This window comes from Ursus arctos, unplaced genomic scaffold (genome assembly GCF_023065955.2).
Source record: "Ursus arctos isolate Adak ecotype North America unplaced genomic scaffold, UrsArc2.0 scaffold_5, whole genome shotgun sequence".
Classification (NCBI taxonomy): Eukaryota; Metazoa; Chordata; class Mammalia; order Carnivora; family Ursidae; genus Ursus; species Ursus arctos.
In genome coordinates this window covers 60,731,161-60,749,792 of record NW_026623067.1, presented here as the reverse complement: position 1 = coordinate 60,749,792, position 18,632 = coordinate 60,731,161, and the positions used below count along the sequence as shown (strand labels likewise).

General features: G+C 45.4%; 1 protein-coding gene across 1 annotated transcript; it reads right to left on the bottom strand.

Annotated features, from left to right (window-relative positions):
- Positions 1-1,659: 1,659 nt before the first annotated feature.
- F2R (coagulation factor II thrombin receptor) lies at positions 1,660-18,418 on the bottom strand. Its single transcript, XM_026498753.4, has 2 exons — positions 18,089-18,418; positions 1,660-5,041 (listed from the first exon to the last, which is right to left on the bottom strand). The coding sequence occupies exons 1-2, from the start codon at positions 18,174-18,176 to the stop codon at positions 3,846-3,848; spliced, it is 1,284 nt and encodes a 427-aa protein (XP_026354538.2). The 5' UTR covers positions 18,177-18,418; the 3' UTR covers positions 1,660-3,845.
- Positions 18,419-18,632: the final 214 nt, after the last annotated feature.

Below are 18,632 nucleotides of genomic sequence, written 5' to 3'. Positions count from 1 at the left end.
CTTGGTGACTCTTTTCCCCCCTTAATTTTTACTATGACACCTGGGTAAAGATAAGCTTCTAGTGGAGAGTCCAGGCCTCACACACTTAAAAAAGTTGGTCATAAACACAGCTTAACTTTTTCCACTTGCTCTCAGAGCTCAAAACTTCCTGAAGGATATGCCAACATTTTTCTTAATTTCTTATGTTCATAAGTATAATCTAAAATTTTCCATATTTATATTCAACAGCCAAATACTCTATTTCCTTAAAAATCCTATTTTGACTTGGTCAGAAAAATAAGCATTTTGTGTTAAGAAAATTCAACTGTGTGTACTTTTTTTTTTTTTTTTAAGATTGTATTTATTTATTTGAGAGAGAGCAAAGACGACCAGGGCAGAGGGAGAGGGAGAAGCAGACTCCCCACTGAGCAGGGAGCCTGATGTGGGGTTTGACTCCAGGACCCTGGGATCATGACCTGAGCCGAAGGCTGACGCTTAAATGACTGAGCCACCCAGGCGCCCCTCAAGTGTAGGTTTTTTTTAAAACTTCAAACGTATTTTGAAAAATAACAATAGAAGAGTTGAAAGGTCACTTTCCGGTTAGGGCAGGGATCCTGTTTCTGGTGGCCACGAGCTGGGCCTCCTTCAATGTAGCCAATCCAGAAACACTTGCTGAGTGTCCAGCCTCAGAAACTTAAGCTTGTGTATTCTCTGTGTTCAAAGAATTCTTCTTCAGCTGAAAACAATTTTTCTGTGGACTATGAATCTAGAAATATATTAGAATGTCTAGGACTCTCAGAGATACTTATCATTTTACTTTTAATTCCCTCTCCTGCCCCCTGCCCTGGGAGCACTGGACGGCAGAGGGCTGCGCCTCAAAGGGCAGTCTTCCTTGGGGTTTCATCACAGCCTCCTGGCACTGCCATGTAATTTGTTTCTCTCTTCCCTGGCAAAGAACTGCAGACTGTGGGGGCGCCTGGGTGGCGCAGTCGTTAAAGCGTCTGCCTTCGGCTCAGGGCGTGATCCCGGCGTTCCGGGATCGAGTCCCACATCGGGCTCCTCGGCTGGGAGCCTGCTTCTTCCTCTCCCACTCCCCTTGCTGTGTTCCCTCTCTCACTGGCTGTCTCTCTGTCACATAAATAAAATAAAATCTTTGAAAAAAAAAAAAAAGAACTGCAGACTGTTCATGATGCCTACAACCCAGGAATCTGAACATATTCTCAATGATACAACCTCCAGTTTTCTTAAGAAGGGATTTAGAAAAAAAAAAAAAAAGACACAGAAAGCTCATCATCCAATTCCTTTGTTCTTCTTCCAGATACATTCTACATGACCCAAGATGCAGACCTTTATGGACTAAAGCACTCAGGTTCCCTTGACCTCTGAGTTTCGGTTAAGACCAGGAGCAAGACCAGGAGGCACAAGTGGGAGGTCAGAGGGTTGAAGGAGAGGAGGTCGGCGTATTCCCTCCTCCACTCCTTTGGGCCTGGGGTGATAATGGCCTCCCCTAATTGCCTGCCCCTGGGGTGCTTCACCATGCCCTGGTGGTTCCCTCAACCCTGTCAGTTATCTCTGCACATTGCCTCTTCATTAAACACTCTTCAGCTAAGCCCTGAGACATGGCCTTCCTGCCAGTGGCCCTGATAGATACAGTCTACTTATTTATTTATTCCAAACAGATACCAAGCAAACGTTCATCTTTATTAATATAGGTTACATACATTTTTTTAAAAAGAGAGAACATAAAAACAATCACATAAGGACAGACTGATAATATAGTAATGATAGCCATATTAGGTCAGAGGTATTTTAATATTTCAGACTGAATACACAAGTAAATTTCCACTGAGTTGGATAAAACACAGTAACTAAGTTAATAAAATCAATGCTAAAAGAATAAAATCAATGCTAGCTTATACTTACATTATTTTTTTTTTAAGATTTTATTTATTTATTTGACAGAGATAGAGACAGCCAGCGAGAGAGGGAACACAAGCAGGGGAGTGGGAGAGGAAGAAGCAGGCTCCCAGCGGAGGAGCCCGATGTGGGACTCGATCCCATAACGCCGGGATCACGCCCTGAGCCGAAGGCAGACGCTTAACCGCTGTGCCACCCAGGCGCCCCTACATTATGTTATTTGATGTAAATTATTCTATGGCATTTGGAAATAGTTTGCTCTTTTAAGTAGGTTAAGCATCTGCCCTGCAACTTTTCACTTTTTTCGTTTGTGTAAAAGGCCAACATTGCCTCGTTAGAAAAAAACATAGATTTCAACCTAGCTTTCAAATTATTTTGTGAAATCCATGAGGATTTTCTGTACTTGATACTAATCAGGGGGTTAAAAAATGCTTTTAAAATCATCTCATTAACTCTTTTAAAAAGTGAATGGAAAATATAGAATCATTTTCCTAGATTTCAAAGTCCGTTTCATTTTCTTCTGTTATTTCTCATCAAACTGGCATAACGGATTTTTTAAAAAAATTTTGATTTGTAAATAAGCCATGTCCAATCAATACAGATCAGAGGACTTGTTTTTTAAAAATATGCTTCCTGTATTGTGTTATGTTTTCATCTCAAGTTATAACCACAGGAAGCAGTAACCTAAATATTCAGTGTTCTTCAACTGACAATCCTTGCTTGTATGAAACTTGCACGGTGACATGTGGCCAAAAAAACTTTTTTATAGAAGGACATATTTATTTATTATATACATACCACACTCTGTATTGGTCTACTTTGTTTTTCTTGAGGGCAGGTCTCAGTTTTACTCAACTCTGTATGCCCAGCCCCATCCTTGTGCCCAGAGCACAAAATGTGTGTTCATGTTTGCTCCACGAGTGTTTCCATTCCAGAATGGTCCTTGGGGGATAATTGCTGGAAGTGAGTGGGCCTTTTTTCTGTGTTCTTAAAATGGGCAGAGAAGTCTTTCATATCCATTATCCTCTGGGATAGCACGACCTCCTTTGCCAATTTCTAATAAACAAGGTAGTTCACAGGAACCCCGTAAGGGAACATCAGGAGGAGAGAGCAACTGTGGTGGTCCCAGTCCTGACCTCTGGGAGGCTCAGCTGGAAGGTTTCTGGCCAGCCCGTGTCTGAAACGGCCCTGCTTTGTATGCAGTGCTTGGAGTCCTCCATCCAGGGGCAGGTTACTTTGAAAGCAAGACTTAGGTTCTTCGTGGGATCTTACGCTCATTCTCGGTTTACAGACACGGAATGTAAAACATCAAACATGCTACCCATATCATATGTTTTCATAATTTAAAGAAGTCAAACCTTGCTACCTTTAAAATGAAAAACAGTAGAACTTTTTCTACACACAGATAGTACTAAGTCTTATTCCCTAATAACTTAAACATTGCTGTTGAACAATTTCCAAATACACTTATTTGCAAAAGCTATGTAAGTTCCACCACAGAATCCCTCCCTATTGATGAACACCTTTAGATGTTCAGGGCTAAACTCCACCAACCTAAACGTTTCTTTCCTTAACCTCTGGTGGAAAAAAAGAGAGGGTTCCAAAGTGCTTATTCTATACTGCACTGCAAATGATACAAATATGTGTATATACACCTACACACACACACACACACACACACAGAGTAAGACACCTACGTGTATCAGAAAATGACATTCAGTTATTGCAGCACTGGCGATACTCTCTTGGAATGACACTGTTTTCCATTCTTTCTATCTTTTCCTGTAACTAACAAATAGATATGATCAATGGCTCTCATAAGAAAGAGGCATGCAAGTCACAGGTTTGTCATTTTTGATCGTAAATACCTTTTTGGCAGAGACTCATAGAATCCCCAGGCTATTCGCTTTTCTAACCTCTTCTTTTTCACTCCCCAGCGGTGCCTTTTCCTAAGTTAAGAGCTTTTTGTATATGCTGTTATTCAGGTTACTGGAGCACGTATCCATTTTACTTGCCATCAACTGGCCGCTGCTGTTGTAGCTGCTGGGATCAGAACTTTCTTTGCAGCATAAGATGCTGCAAAGGTACCTCTGGCACTCAGAGGAAGCGTAATAGTAGATCAAGGGATCGACGCAACAGCTTATGCTGCTGACACAGACACAGAGGAGGTAGGCAAAGTAGGCAGCCTCGGTCACGGCGTCCTGAGAAAGGAAAGAGTAATGCAGAATCAGGAGGACGTTTGTGGGTCCAAAGCAGATGATGAAGATGCAGAAAACAGCGAGCGACAAGAACAGAGCCCGGGACTTCTTGCTCCGGTTGGCAACGGCGGACGAGCTAAGGCATCGAATGATAGACACGTAACAGACCGTGGAAATGATCAGGGGCACAAAGAAGAAGACGGCAGAGAAGGCGGAGAAGTAATAGGCATAATAGCCTTCGAGCAGGGTCTCATTGAGCACGTCATGGCACGTGGTGATGTTGAGCCCCGGCACCTGGGCGGTTTGCTCCTTGAGGAGGAGCGGCACCACCCCCGCGACGGCCATAGCCCAGATGGCCAGACAGGTGAAGGAGGCCCTCCCCAGAGTGCGCCAGGAGAGGGACTGGATGGGGTACACCACGGCCAAAAACCGGTCAATGCTTATGACTGTCATGAGCATGATGGAGGCGTACATGTTACAGTAAAAGGCTGCGGTGACAAAGCGACACATTTCGGAACCGAATTGCCAGTCGCTGCCGGAAAAGTAATAGCTGATCTTGAACGGCAGCACCGACACGAAGAGCACATCCGCCGTGGCCAGATGCAGCATGTACACCACTGCGGGCTTCTTGACCTTCATCTTCAAGACAAACACGAGGATGGCCATGACGTTCAGAGGGAGGCTTACTACAAACACGCCAGTGTAGACAGAGGGGATAAACAGCGTCAGCCAGGCGCTGGTCAGATATCCCGAGGCATGTTCCGAGATAGACGCAGGGGGCCGTTTTTGAAGAGGACGGCTTATATTGATGGAGCTTAATCTGTCTTCAGGGAACCCGCTCCCGTTTTTCTCCTCATTGTCCTCCAGGGGGAACGGTTCAAATCTATCATTGGTATTCCTGAGAAAAAATGACCGGGGATCCACAGTAGCATTCGTTGCTTTTGATGCTTAAAAAACAAAACAAAACAAAACAAAAGAACAAATTAAAACGTCAAAAAGACAAAGAGAATACATTTTACTTTTATTTTTTGTGCTCTTACTAGGAGAGTAGGTGGTAAAGAGCAAGTCATGCACAAATGGATTAGCTCCATTTGTGCAGGGAATTAACTCACTCAAAATATCGTTCAGCATTTTTTACTGGCACAAGCAAACACGTAAAATTCTGCTCCTCAGAAGGACAGAGGCGAATGATACACTTTCAGAGATGTACAGTGAAGACATCAGGAGAGGCTGAGTGCTTGACATGAAGGAAAAAAGCAGTGACTTCTTTTCCATACTAGCCACCGTCTCTATGAACAAATCCCTCCCAGGCTCTATGACTTAGCTTTCCTCCATAGGCCTTCATGTGCACATCTCCTCCACTTAGTTTGCAGACACCCTTGGAAACCCATATTCCCCGTGGAAACAGCTACTCAGAAAGGTGAGGGGACCTCTTACGTTACGGAGCTAGAGGCAAATTCGGAGTAGGATGGAGGGCTCCATTTCCATGGCCACTGTCCATGTGACAGTTTCCCTCTACTAACTTTAGTGTGGTCACACCATAGGATGTTCCAAGTCTCTCGGCATATTTGGACCCAAACAACAGTCCCTCGGGTTATCTTTTAGCATGACCACAAGGTGCACACCCCCTCAGGCATCTTCCTGTCTCCTTCCTGAGCAGGTCCGAAGAGGAGCAGATGTTCTGGGCTGATGGCCTTCCTCAGCTCAGGTCCAGAAGGCATCAAGCCAGATGCCAGGCCAATCAGGCTTTCTTGAGCGTCAACCAGAAGTCAAAATAAAGTCTCAGTTGCAAACTTCCTCCTTTTATCACCCTCTTCCACCAAAAGCCTCCACTTAAAGTGTTCATCAGAGAAAGGCAAGACTTAGCTGCTGTAATTCAACCAGCTTTTCCTTCTGAGGAGCTTTTGCTCAAGTTCTGGCATCGAGGAGAGGTGGACAATGAGCTTTGGTGGGCCCTGGGAAGCTGAGGACCAGGGAGAGAAAGCACAGAGGAGGAAGGGCGAAGCCTCCATCACTGGAAATGTCCACAACAGACAGTGGACATGCAGGTCACTTAGAAGTGATGTGAGAGGATTTAAAATCTGGCTGGAAACTGCATTAATACAAACTTTTGGTCATATTTTTCAGTGGTGGACGCACTGTACAAACAAAAGCTTACACAGAGAGGCATAATGCAATAAAAGAGATAGTTCTAGTTCTGGAACGGCTCTGTAAGGACACTGGACCCAACCATCTCTTAGATAAAAATTAAAAACCCTTCACCTCCTTCCTCCCCCGAATCAATGACCTGAAGGCATTTAGGTTCCTAAGGTGGTACTGGGCAGTGGATAAATGAATCTCGAAAGAAAGGATGGCACACGGTGACTTTCTTGTTTTCTTGACTTTTATGGTAAGCTCAAGAGAAGGCCAAAGTCAATGCCACAAAGGATGGCTACAACTCAGATAGAAAACCCACAGTTTCCGGCCTGAAGAACCAGAAGACAGAGTTCAGGGCAACCATAGTCACTAGAAAGTGAGGAGAGAATCCCAAGGAGGAGAAGTCAGAGAAGGGAGCCAGCCCTAAATTCCAGTGTGAATTTGCCCCAGGTTTGGCTGACTCCGGAACCATGCACATGTAAGGGACGATGGAAAACAGCTCTGCTAGAGACAGAAGAACTGAAGTGATATTATTGTTCAAGATGGGAGAGTTTGCACTTTGAGTCCAACCAAATTAACTGCCTGCTAAAGCAAAAACACCAAAATCCTTTGGAGAAATAAAACAAAATCCTGAGTCTCTATAGTATGGCAATGTCTGGGGTGCAGTTCCAAATCATTTGATACAAAAAGAAACAGAAAAATGTGACCCAGTCTCAAGAAAAAAAGATAATCAGTGGAAACCAACCCCAAGAAGACCCAGATGTTGGACTGAGCAGATAAGGATTTTGAAGGATGTATTGCAATGAAGTAAAGGGAAATAGCTTATTGAAATGGATCAAAAAAAAAAAAAAATAGAAACTAGCAGCAAAGAAACCAACCAATGGAAATACAATAGAACTAGAAAGTACAATAAAGTGGCATCTATTTTCAAAATAAGGAGAGAGTAGAGTAGAACAGGGCTTGGTGGTGAAAGGTGAAGGTGTGGCTCTCTCAGCAAGGTCATGACTGGGCTCCTGAGGGTGAAGGGGTGGCCTGGCAGGACGTCTGTCACAAGGAAGGTAAATGTCTCCAGTGATGAGCTTCTGAGAAAATAGATACGCCTAGATTGTTCCTCAAGGGTAAGAAACAGTTCCTGTTAATCTCTGAATCTCCAGCAACCTACACATGGTAGGTGCTCTTTAAATTGGCTTTTAATCACAGATTTGCATTCTTTTTTTTTTTTTTTAAAGATTTTATTTATTTATTCGACAGAGAGAGAGACAGCCAGCGAGAGAGGGAACACAAGCAGCGGGAGTGAGAGAGGAAGAAGCAGGCTCATAGTGGAAGAGCCTGATGTGGGGCTCGATCCCACAACGCCGGGATCACGCCCTGAGCCGAAGGCAGACGCTTAACCGCTGTGCCACCCAGGCGCCCCACAGATTTGCATTCTAATATTGGCTTTGCCAGGAGTTACTTAACCCCTCTGAACTCAGTCTCGGAATCGTTAAAGTGGGATTCCGATACCTGTCTGACCTACATACCTGGCAGCCAGGTGTATCCCTTGTGAAGCAGGACATGTGCTTACTTTGTAAACTATACAAATTAATCAATGTAAGAAATTAATCTTATCCTTCTCTTTTCACATCGGAGCAGCTTGCTTTTAGACTCAATTATTCGCTCTCATTTATTTTAAATTAAAATGGTATCTATGTTCCTCTTCCCTCCTATTCAGCAATATTGAGTTTTTAAGTATGATGAGGAACACAAACAGGTTGTAAAGTAGATAGCCCCAGCATTCAAAGCTGTATATCGGATTTTAAATTCATAGCCTTTTCCAGAAGTATCCTTTTCTTCCCTTTGTGATGCATCTAACTTAGAAAAGAATGAACGGGTTCTGGCATTTTAATACCACAAAGATAAGTGTCCTTAAAAATGCTGACCCAGAAGAACCTGAAAATAACACAATTTTCCTCTGCACTTTGGAAAGCTGGCTAGATTAACCTGGCTAGAAACCTCTGTCATGCAGGGAGCGGTAAAGTACACATACAGGCGTGCACACACAGGTATGAATCCAGGCATTACCTAGGGGAATGATATAATTTGAAAACTACTGAACTCTCATAACTAAGCTTTTCAAATACTGTCACTTTTCTGAAAATAAAACTGTCACTGGATTTTACTCTATATTTAGTACTCTGGCATTAAGAATTTGTTTTGAAAAATTTCTTCCCTGGCTAGGCCTTTTTAGGCAGTATGGTGTTTTTATAACAGAAACATTATACCCACTGAAACATGAAATTTTTATAGGCTGTAACACAGGAAGAATGCATAATCCTTTGATTAAATATCATTACCTAAGTTGTCACCTTTTCTTGTTCCCACAGGTTTGATATTTTGGCTTTTGTGGAATTAAAAAATGTCAGCAAAAAACTTTTTTTAAAATTTAAGTATACACCATCATCAAAGAAATAAAACCCATTCCAAGTAACTAGACATACCCAACTAGCTCAAGCCCCTTAGGCTGCAACTTGAGTTTGCGTATCTCCCTTTTCCTCCCATCCTGGCACAGCTCAGAGGTCAAGGAGAAAGTGCCTGTCAGTGTGCCAAAAGCTCTTCTAATTCATCTGTGGTTTTGTTGTTAAGCTATGATTTCACATACAAAAAAGGCAGCTCAGGTCCTACAATCAGTTCTCATGCTTCTTGCTAAGTTTTGCTCAATTTAAGTTTCTCTTAAATGGCTCTAGAGTAGTTTTGTGATTCAGTGTAGCACACTGCTAAATGCTTCGGTATGGACTCTCTAACTCTGGAAAATGTTAAAAACTAGAAAGTCAGGCAATGCTTCTTCTTTTTTTTTTTTAATTTTAATAATGATTTTTTATTATATTATGTTAGTCACCATACAGTACATCCCCGGTTTTCGATGTAAGGCTCGATGATTCATTAGTTGTGTATAACACCCAGTGCACCATGCAATATGTGCCCTCCTTACTACCCATCACCGGTCTATCCCATTCCCCCACCCCCCTCCCCTCTGTAGCCCTCAGTTTGTTTCTCAGAGTCCATAGTCTCTCATGTTTCATTCCCCCTTCTGATTACCCCCCCTTTCTTTATCCCTTTCTTCCCCTACTGATCATTCTAGTTCTTATGTTCCATAGATGAGAGAAATCATATGATAGTTGTCTTTCTCTGCTTGACTTATTTCACTTAGCATTATCTCCTCCAGTGCCGTCCATGTTGTAGCAAATGTTGAGAACTCGTTCTTTCTGATTGCTGAGTAATATTCCATTGTATATATGGACCACAACTTCTTAATCCAGTCATCTGTTGTAGGGCATCTCGGCTCCTTCCACGATTTAGCTATTGTGGACATTGCTGCTATGAACATTGGGGTGCATATGGCCCTTCTCTTCACTACGTCTGTATCTTTGGGGTAAACACCCAGTAGTGCAATGGCTGGATCATAGGGTAGCTCAATTTTTAACTTTTTAAGAGACCTCCACACTGTTTTCCAGAGTGGCTGTACCAACTTGCATTCCCACCAACAATGGAGGAGGGATCCCCTTTCTCCACATCCTCTCCAACAATTGTTGTTTCTTGCCTTGTCTATTTTAGGCAATGCTTCTTCTATCTTTGATGAGATCTGGCTTGGAAGCAGAGTGGTGACTAGATGCATTGTCAAGGTCCCATGTGATCCTGGGATTTATACCATGCCGGCCTCCCCCAAAGTACTGGCCTTGGTTGTGACTCAGAGCTCTGCCCTACAGGACTCACGTATTAACAAAGCAGAAGTCCCAGGACCTAGTCCACATTCCCACACAGCGCAGAATAACTGTATCCTGCAATTCTCCACAAGTGAATCCACACTACGTGATAGAAGAGAAATAAAGAAGACAAGGATGGCAAATTAATAGAAACATATTAATTCTATAAATGGAAAACAGCAGTATTATTGCAATATTCCACTGCCTTAAAGGCATATGCACACCATTTTCTAATGCAAAGAACCACTGTACCTGGAAGAAACCGCTGGTTCCAGATCTGGGGTAGGAAATCTACAAAATGAGCCTTGAACATCTCTAAAGAATATTAGGGTCAGGTTAGAAAGACTCTGGAGTCAATCTGAAGGGGGGTCCACTGGCCAAGGTGCGACACAGATCACCAAAAGAATAAGGACAAAAGTGAATTAAAACACATTTGAAACAGGTCATATATGTTAAGATCCATGAGTTGATAATGATACTCGAAGGAAAATGCTGTATTTTTGGTCACCTTTGGAGGAAATTAGGGGGCCCTGTATGAAAACTGGTAAATAAAAGCAAGATTCAAGCACTTATCCTGCCTTTTCTACATAAATGCTATTTCAGGGAAACAAAATAGTCAACGACAGAAAGTTCTTCTTTGTAAAATAATTGCAGCTCCTAAATGCAGAAACAATAACAGATTTAGGAAAGCATCGTTTGGAAGCTCTTGGCGAACTAATGCACTGAGTCTGATCACCAGTGGTCACTAAAACCACTGGGTGAAAGTTGATGCAACTCGTAAGAGTTGGAGCAAGCGGACAGTGCCTGAATCCACTGAGTAATCAAGCTTAAGATCACAGGAAGAGAGACAGTCCTGAGATGCAGCAGGAAGTGCACAGCACCGCTGCTGATGCCGTCTTGCAAAAAACCAAACCCGAATCTGAACAGGCTTCCCGCTGTACCTACCACATGACAGAAAACGCCAAGGACAGACGGGCATGCTACGTGCCCTACTGAACGAGCCTGCGTGATGCAGCTGGCTGGATCCAGGGTGCAGGGGAGTCTCTACAACAAATGACCCAGTTTCTTTGAGAAACAGCCATCAGAAAGGAGGAGATGGGAAATAGTAACAGATTAAAAGAGATTTAAGAGACATACCAACCAGACGCAATGGTTGGCCTTGTTTGATCCTGATTCAAAAAAAACAACTGTAAAAAGGCATTTATGAGTCAATCACCAAAATCTGAATGCTGACTGAATGGTGCAAAATGTTAAGAAATTGATACTCATCTTTTTAGGTGATGCAATGGTATTACGGTTATATATTTAAAAAAGAGGGGTGCCTGGGTGGCTCAATCAGTTAAGCCTCTGCCTTCGGCTCAGGTGATGATCTTGGGATCTTGGGGTTGAGCCCCAGGTGGGTCTCCCTGCTCAGCCAGGAGTCTGCTTCTCCCTCTCCCTCTGCACCCCCCCCAATTGTTTGCGTGTGCACTCTTTCTTTCTCAAATAAATAAATAAAAATTAAAAATTAAAAAAACCAAAAACTTTCCATGCGAACACTTATCTCCCATTGAGACTGAGACAAAAGAGGGACACCTGGGGCAGAGAGTGGGAGAGAGCAGGAGGAGGGGCAGAGGGAGAGGGAGAGGGAGAGAGAGAATCTCAAGCAGGCTCCAGAGCCAGAGGCTGGGTTTGATCTCAGGACCCTGAGATCATGATGTGAGCCAAAATCAAAGAGTTGGACACTTAACCGACTGAGCCACCCAGGCGTCCTCATGAACAGTTTTACATTTAATAAATTCATGTGATACCAACTCCTCAAAGGCTTTTCTGGAATATGGAGGAATTGTTATGAAAAGCATTAAAGATTTGTTGAATACCTACTACATACTACGTACTTCATACCTTACCTCACGTAACTCTACCATTTCTACAAGATAAGCATTACGATCCCTGTTTTATGGCCAACATGCAGAGACACAGAGAGGCTAAGTAACTAATCCAAAGTCACAGAATTAGAAAGTGGAGGGGCCAGGATTTGAACCCAGATCTTCCTGGCTCCAAAGCTCATACCCTTTGAACCACAGCACATTACCCTGTCTCTTTAAAAGGCTTGAGATTCATGACCTACTCCTGAAACGGTACAATTATTTTCCTCTAACCTTTTCACCAAATAAATGAATCTGTCCATCCTTGTAACGACAACAGGCAGCACATGACCATGTGAATATGGAACTTAAGTTGATGATGCCCATGGCTATTGCTTGGGAATTCAGGAGTCCTGCTGACCTTGGCTACACACCAACCACATGCTAACAACCTAGTCCTCACAGACACATCCGCTGTAGTAGAGAGACATTGAAGGACAAGACAGAAAAACACATCTTTAAAACAGTGTTCAAGATGGGGCAGAAGCAAAAGCAGCAGGTGCACAAAATTCTCTGCTATGGGAAAACCAGAATTAAAGGTAGAATAAGGCAAACACTGACTGCAGGGTTAAGAAAAGGTGGCCCGTATCAGAGGCTGCTTCCCCTCCTAGCCCACATCCTGCAGTAGGGACTCGGCTGGAAGCACAGGAGAGCAAGCCTAACTGGGACAGGGGTGACAGGGGACGGGAATGTACGATAAAGACAACCAGAAAATTTAAATGTCAGCGCGCTCAGATAGAACAGGCACAAGGATGACATAAGAGAGGCGTGTGGGGCTCTGGCCTGGAGCCTCCTGGAGGCCAGGGCCTGACGTGTGGGGTCAGGGCAGTAGCAGGCCTCTCCGGAACGATTCTGATTCCCTGGCTTTTCCCATTCTTCCAGGCCTGTTTTGCACCAAAAGTTGCAGGCCCTGAGCTCCGTGTCCTGGGAATGTTGCTTTCTAAAACAACAAGCTAAAATGAAAACTAATTCACCATAAAGGATGTTAATAATCAGCAATTCCTCCCGGTACCAAGCTGTCTCCGTTCCTAACCCCGCCCCAGTGCCACTGCGGTTCATAAACCAGAACTCAAACAAAGCAGATTCTAGGTGGTGATAGAAACTGTCATAAATGGCACTTCCTGGAAAGCAAACTCTTCTGGTAAAGCTAGTAAGGCCATCAATTCCGCCAACCATGGGACAATTCTCTGTGCCTGCTACACTAAGTTTTAAATGATGGTGGAGACTTGATAATGGTTACCAATTTACAGGGTTTAACAAGCATTTAGAAAAACAGAATAGTGTAGAAAATACTGGAATGCATAGCATGTGGTCAAGGTGAGTATGGTTTGGTAGAACTTTTGTTTCAAATCTACACAGACACAACAATTGCCTATGCATATTTACTGCACACACAAAAACTATTGTGTCACAGTGTAAAGTATATTTCTTACAGTTTTTTCTGCTGGCTAGCAAAAAAAGAAAATACTGGTAAACACTATTCTACAATACTATAATGCCTAACTTCTAATTCATCATGGATTTGAAATATAAATGATATAATGTCCTTTCTTACAGTTAAATAAATTTGTTTTCACAGCAAATTACGGTTATTCTTGTTATTTCAAAGGGCAGATTTTTTTGAACCTCAATAAAGAATGCATAAAGGACGCAATGGCCTTTTACGACAAAACTTCGTTGGATGCCTTGGGATGAAGGAGGCTGTAACTTCAGTGGGTTGCTGCAAGCACCACCACAAGGTCAGTGGGGGAGAGAGTATTTGGAGGAAGGGGAAGCTCATACCCAGAAAAAACCACCTCAGCCTACAGAGAAAGCTATTGGCTCTGAAGGTACCAGGCATAAGCAAGAGAGGGCAAAAGGCAGAATGAAAATCCCAAAACAGGGAAATAAACAGAAAGTTCTGAATATTGAAACTGTGGAGCCCCCAATACCAGCATCATAGTAAAAAATAAACCACGGCTGTGGTTCCTAATGACTCTTCCAGGGTGTTTATCTGAGTATTCACAGCAAACGGGGCACCCACACACTCATGAAAACTGGTGAAAGGGGAGTCCTCCAGACCCAAAAGGCCACATACTGTATGCTGCCATTTTACGAAATGCAGAGAAGAGGTAAATTCACACACACACACACACACACACACACACACAAATCTGTGATTGCCAGAGATTGGGGGAGGGAGAATGGGGGTTAAGTGCTTAAGGGGTACAGGGCTCGTTTTGGGGTGATGAAAATATTTTGGAACAGACAGAGGTGGTGATTATACAACACTGAAAGTGTACCAAATACCACTAAACTGTACACTTAAAGATGACTAATTTAATACTATGTAAATTTAACCTCAATTAAAAAATATAGGAAAGAAAGGAGTTCTGAGGGAAAAGAGGGATGTGTGTCTAAACGGAGGAGAGGGGGGGAAGATTAGAAACCCAGAGTCATGGGGACTCCATTGTCCCTGTGGAACTCCACCCAGCTCAAGGCTCAGCTGAGTTCCAGTGTGTGACGTGACAAGGACAAAGATGAACTGGCTGAGGGAGGGGAAAGGGTAGAAAGGGCACGGGGACAAAGCCTGGCCAGAAGCCTTTTGGAAAAGGAGCAAATGCAGAGCTGCTGAGAAAGTGCAAGTTAGGGTTCACAGCACACCGATCCATTTAGACATAAAGAGTCGAGAAGCGCTGAATTAGAAAGATGGAGAGGGGGTGGAAACGCATCCAGCAGAGAGGACATGAGAATATTCCTGAGAAAGGGCCCCCATGCCTCAAAAACGTCATTTCATACAAAGGAAGAGAGGGCCAATTTAGGCAGGAACATAGTATCTCCATATGTCCTATGAAAGTAAAGTCAAAGGCGCTAGGGAATGAAAAAAATGAATGAATGAAGGAGAGAGAGGGAGAAGGAAGAAACTAATTTAGACAGATATTAGAGTAGAAATTTACTTCTTGCCATTTCCTAAGAAATTTGGTTTTCAGGCTTTACAGAGGTTTCTGGTCAGCTTAGGGCAGAATCATTGTCCTATTTTGTGTCTTTTGTTTAGGCTTAGGACCACAGTCTCTTGGTAACAGCCAATTAATTAGCATATTCATGACTAGGGAATCCACTGATACCCTCCCTGCCTTATCATGTGTCTGCAAAAGTAAATGGCAGGATGCCACGACCCAAGTGTAAATGTTCACTAAACACCTCCATGTGCCAGGCCTGGGCTACAGACCAATGGGGCGCACACTTTGCCCTCTAGGGGTCCTGGGGAGCACGGGAGAGTTACTCTTCTCCACTGCTGGGTATCTGGATGGCTTCCTCTCTATAGGGGTGGATAGAGAAAGCCTGCACTTAGGAAAGACAGGCCTGTGGTCAAACACCAGTTCTACTTCTTGCTAGGCCTGCGACTTAACCATTTTGGCCTATTTTCCTACCTGTAAAATGGGGATGACATCTACTCAAAGGACTGTCGTGAGGAATAAACAAGATCGTACATGTGAAGTGCGTAAGCAGGATGCTGCTGTAATAGGGGCTTGATACAGAGTGGCCGTTTTTAATTAAATGGGAACGTGTGGGGTGTAAGGGAAGGCATTTTGGCCAGAGGGAGCGGCATGGAGATAGATGCCACAGAAAGCATAGCCCCTTGGAGGAGGAACTAGAGGGTAGGGCTGGGTGGAATATAGGTAATCTAACAGCTTATGTTACAGAGGAGGCTGGATGGAGGCTTGGGACCCATCCTGCAAGGGGAGGGGCACCTCACTCTATGCTAAGGAAAGGGGCTTGAGCCTGTGGGCATCCGGGCAGCATGGGGCATCTCCCACCCAACCCCCGCCACAGTCAGCATCAGCCATTCTTGAACCCTTTCATCCTCCAGATCCTTATAAAATTCACAAACGTCACCTCTTGGATGCTGGCCCTCTTTGATGAAGGCCAATCATCTCACTTACGTTGTCTGGACAAAGGAAAGGAAACTGGTTAATGAACTTAAGAATTTCTCAAGAGCCATTTGCTGAGTGGACACTGGTTCTAGACTTCTGGGGATACACGGAAGTTTATAATCTTGGCCGGGGAGATGAGATACCCACATAGTGATGGTACAGCAAATGCCAAAATGAGTGGGGACAAAAAAGTCCTGAGAGCTTCAGGAAAGCTCAAACTGGTGGGCAGGGCCACCAGGGCCCTCCAGAGCCTGGAGGGTCTTTCCGCGCCTGGGGTCTTACAGTTCCTCCCGTCACATACAACTGGTTATGACACATACTCTTTAGAGCTGCCTGTGAATGGTGCTAAGAAAAAGCAGACCTATTTTTTGTTGATTTTATTAGTGATTAAAACTCTCTGAAGACGAGGCCCCACTTACTTCCTGCATGCAGAGCTCCCTCCTCCATTTGAAATTTTGGTATACTGTCTCTGAGCCTTAGTTTCAGGATGGCAAGGAGGTATAAACACCTGCCTTAACAGTGTCTTCTGAGACGGTGAAATCAGATAATCTGAGGTGCAAATGCCTCCCAGCCCAGCGTTTGACACAGAAGAGGACACTTAGCACCCGCTCTTTTTCTTGTCTCATCCTCCTTTCTTCTTCCTTTCCCAAAGTGGTTCCAGAATCCAGTATAGATAAATTAGCCACTGTTTGTTCAGTCACCTGTCTACACTAGCTTGTCCATCTTAGCATACACCTTTTCCGTTCACAAGAATGGAGAGAGAGCACAAACAGCAGCTTTAACTTCACTCCCTACCCTGAACCAAGAATCTTCCTGGAGGTCACTTTGAAGAAGGGTGACTACAGGGGATCAGCGCTTGTATAAACTTATTCCCGACCCCACCATCCAAATCTCAAACAACAATTTGTATTCTCAAGAGCTTGGCCCAAAATAAAAGTACAAAGTCACATAACACAGCACATATAACACCATACAGTTTTCAGGAGTTCTCCATGTTTCCTCAAATGCCCCAGGAGACAATGTGAATGTTATCACAGCAGCCCTGGGAGCTGCTACAAAACTGGGCCCCTATCTGGAGCTTGGAGTTTTCCCAAAAACACCCCCAAAAAACTCATCCTGAGCAAAGATGGAGAGCAGAGAAAACACTGTCTTTGTCACCTCTTATTCTTGATGCATCTATACTAGTTCCGGTGTGAAAACAATGTAAAGGATACAATCTGTCCCTGATAAGAAAACCAGCTAGAATCTGTTTCTACATGAAAAAAAAAAAAAAAAAAAAAAAGGGCTAAAAGCTTATAAAGCCCTACCGCTATAAAGAAATTGAAACTTTTTTTTCCTCTCAGTTTCTAACTAGTGTCTTTACCAGTTAAAACCAACTTCTCTGTCCTGCTTTTATGGGGGAAGTTTGGAAAATACATTTATTTGGCCAAGTAGCCAGATACTTAAAAATACACTATGGTGGGAATTGTACTCTCGGTGAGCAACCTCTCCTTGCAGCAGGCCAGAAACGGAAACACTGAAGTCCCAGGGCGTCGAAGGGAGCCGGCTTCTGGGGACGGAATCTCTTCCCTCAACTCAGCTTGGAAGACTGGGTTCTACGCAACCAAACCTCCCGGCCGCGGGCCGCCGCCACCACCGCCGCCGCCGCCGCCGCCCTGTGGCGACCCTGTTATCACCCCGTATTCTGCACCGTGAGCACGTCCGGTACTCCAGGCTCGTGTCAGAGCCTTCTCTACTGATGTTCTACTAAACGTCCACGGTACTGAGCTGCTCTCTACACCACTGTGAAATGTGCAAGAAAACCAATTTTCCAACAAAACCAAACTTCAACGGAGCCCTTCTCCACTTGATACTGAAAGGGCCAGAACGCTGACTGGTGCAGCAACGCGAGACCCGTTCTTTTTGGGGTGGTCCTGGGAGAAACAAGTCACACAGCGCGACGAATGCCACGAGGGGCCAGGCGCCTCAGGCTTCCCCGGGAAAGTCGGACCTCTTCCTCCTCCCTATCCAACACGGCGTCTCAGGAAGGCTGCACCCTTCGAAACCAAGTCCAAAGGAGCAGGGGTCATATTCCCCGCCTGGATTTGACTGGGGGAGAGTTCGGACCTCAGCCCAAATATCCGGCTTCTGGAGGAACCTGAGGCAGAGGGTGCGGCCAGGGGCACCCCCGCTCCCCGTCGAGGAGAAGGCGCAGCCTGTGCCCATTTGGTCCCCTCTCCCGCCCGCCCCAATCCCGCGGGGGCCCCGGCTGCCGGACCCGACAGCGGGCCGGGAGGGAATAGCGGGGCGGCTCTCACCTGGCTTGCGGCCTCTGGTGCGGGCAGACAGCAGGGGGCCGCACAGACTGAGTCCCGCGGCGACGAGCAGCAGCTGCCGCGGCCCCATTGTCCCGAGGCTCAGCGCGGCTCGGGTAGACGGCCCGGCCTTCCACCGGCTCGCGCTCCGTGCGCTCTCCCTGCGGCCGCGGGGTCTAGTCGCCCGCCGCGGCGCACGTGCGGGCCGGCAGAGCGCTCGCTGCCCGCCCACAGGAGGACGCTCGCGTCGGCCCGAGAGCTGGCGGGTCTGCAGGCGAGTCCGCTGGCGCGTCCGGTGTCTCTCTCAGAGCGCAGGCGGGGGCGGGGGCGGAACCCCGGCGCGCGGGAGACAAGCGGCGGGAGCGGGGAAGGGCGCCCCCCGGCGCCGAGTGTGCGCCTTGAGGCGGTGGCAGCCCGCCGCGCGCTCCCCTCCCCCTCCCCGCGAGTCCCTGGGCCGCCGCTCCGCGGTCTCGGGCTTCGGCGACCCCGCCGCCCGTTGCCTGCTCGCACCCCCTCCCCCGCCCCCGCCGGCAGCCGGCCACTGCCC

Excerpts from the sequence above, each read along its gene's own strand:
- F2R (XM_026498753.4), bottom strand. The coding sequence starts at position 18,176 with ATGGGGCCGCGGCAGCTGCTGCTCGTCGCCGCGGGACTCAGTCTGTGC. Across the intron at positions 5,042-18,088 it reads CACCAGAGGCCGCAAGCCAG|CATCAAAAGCAACGAATGCT; the intron begins GTGAGAGCCGCC and ends TTGTTTTTTAAG.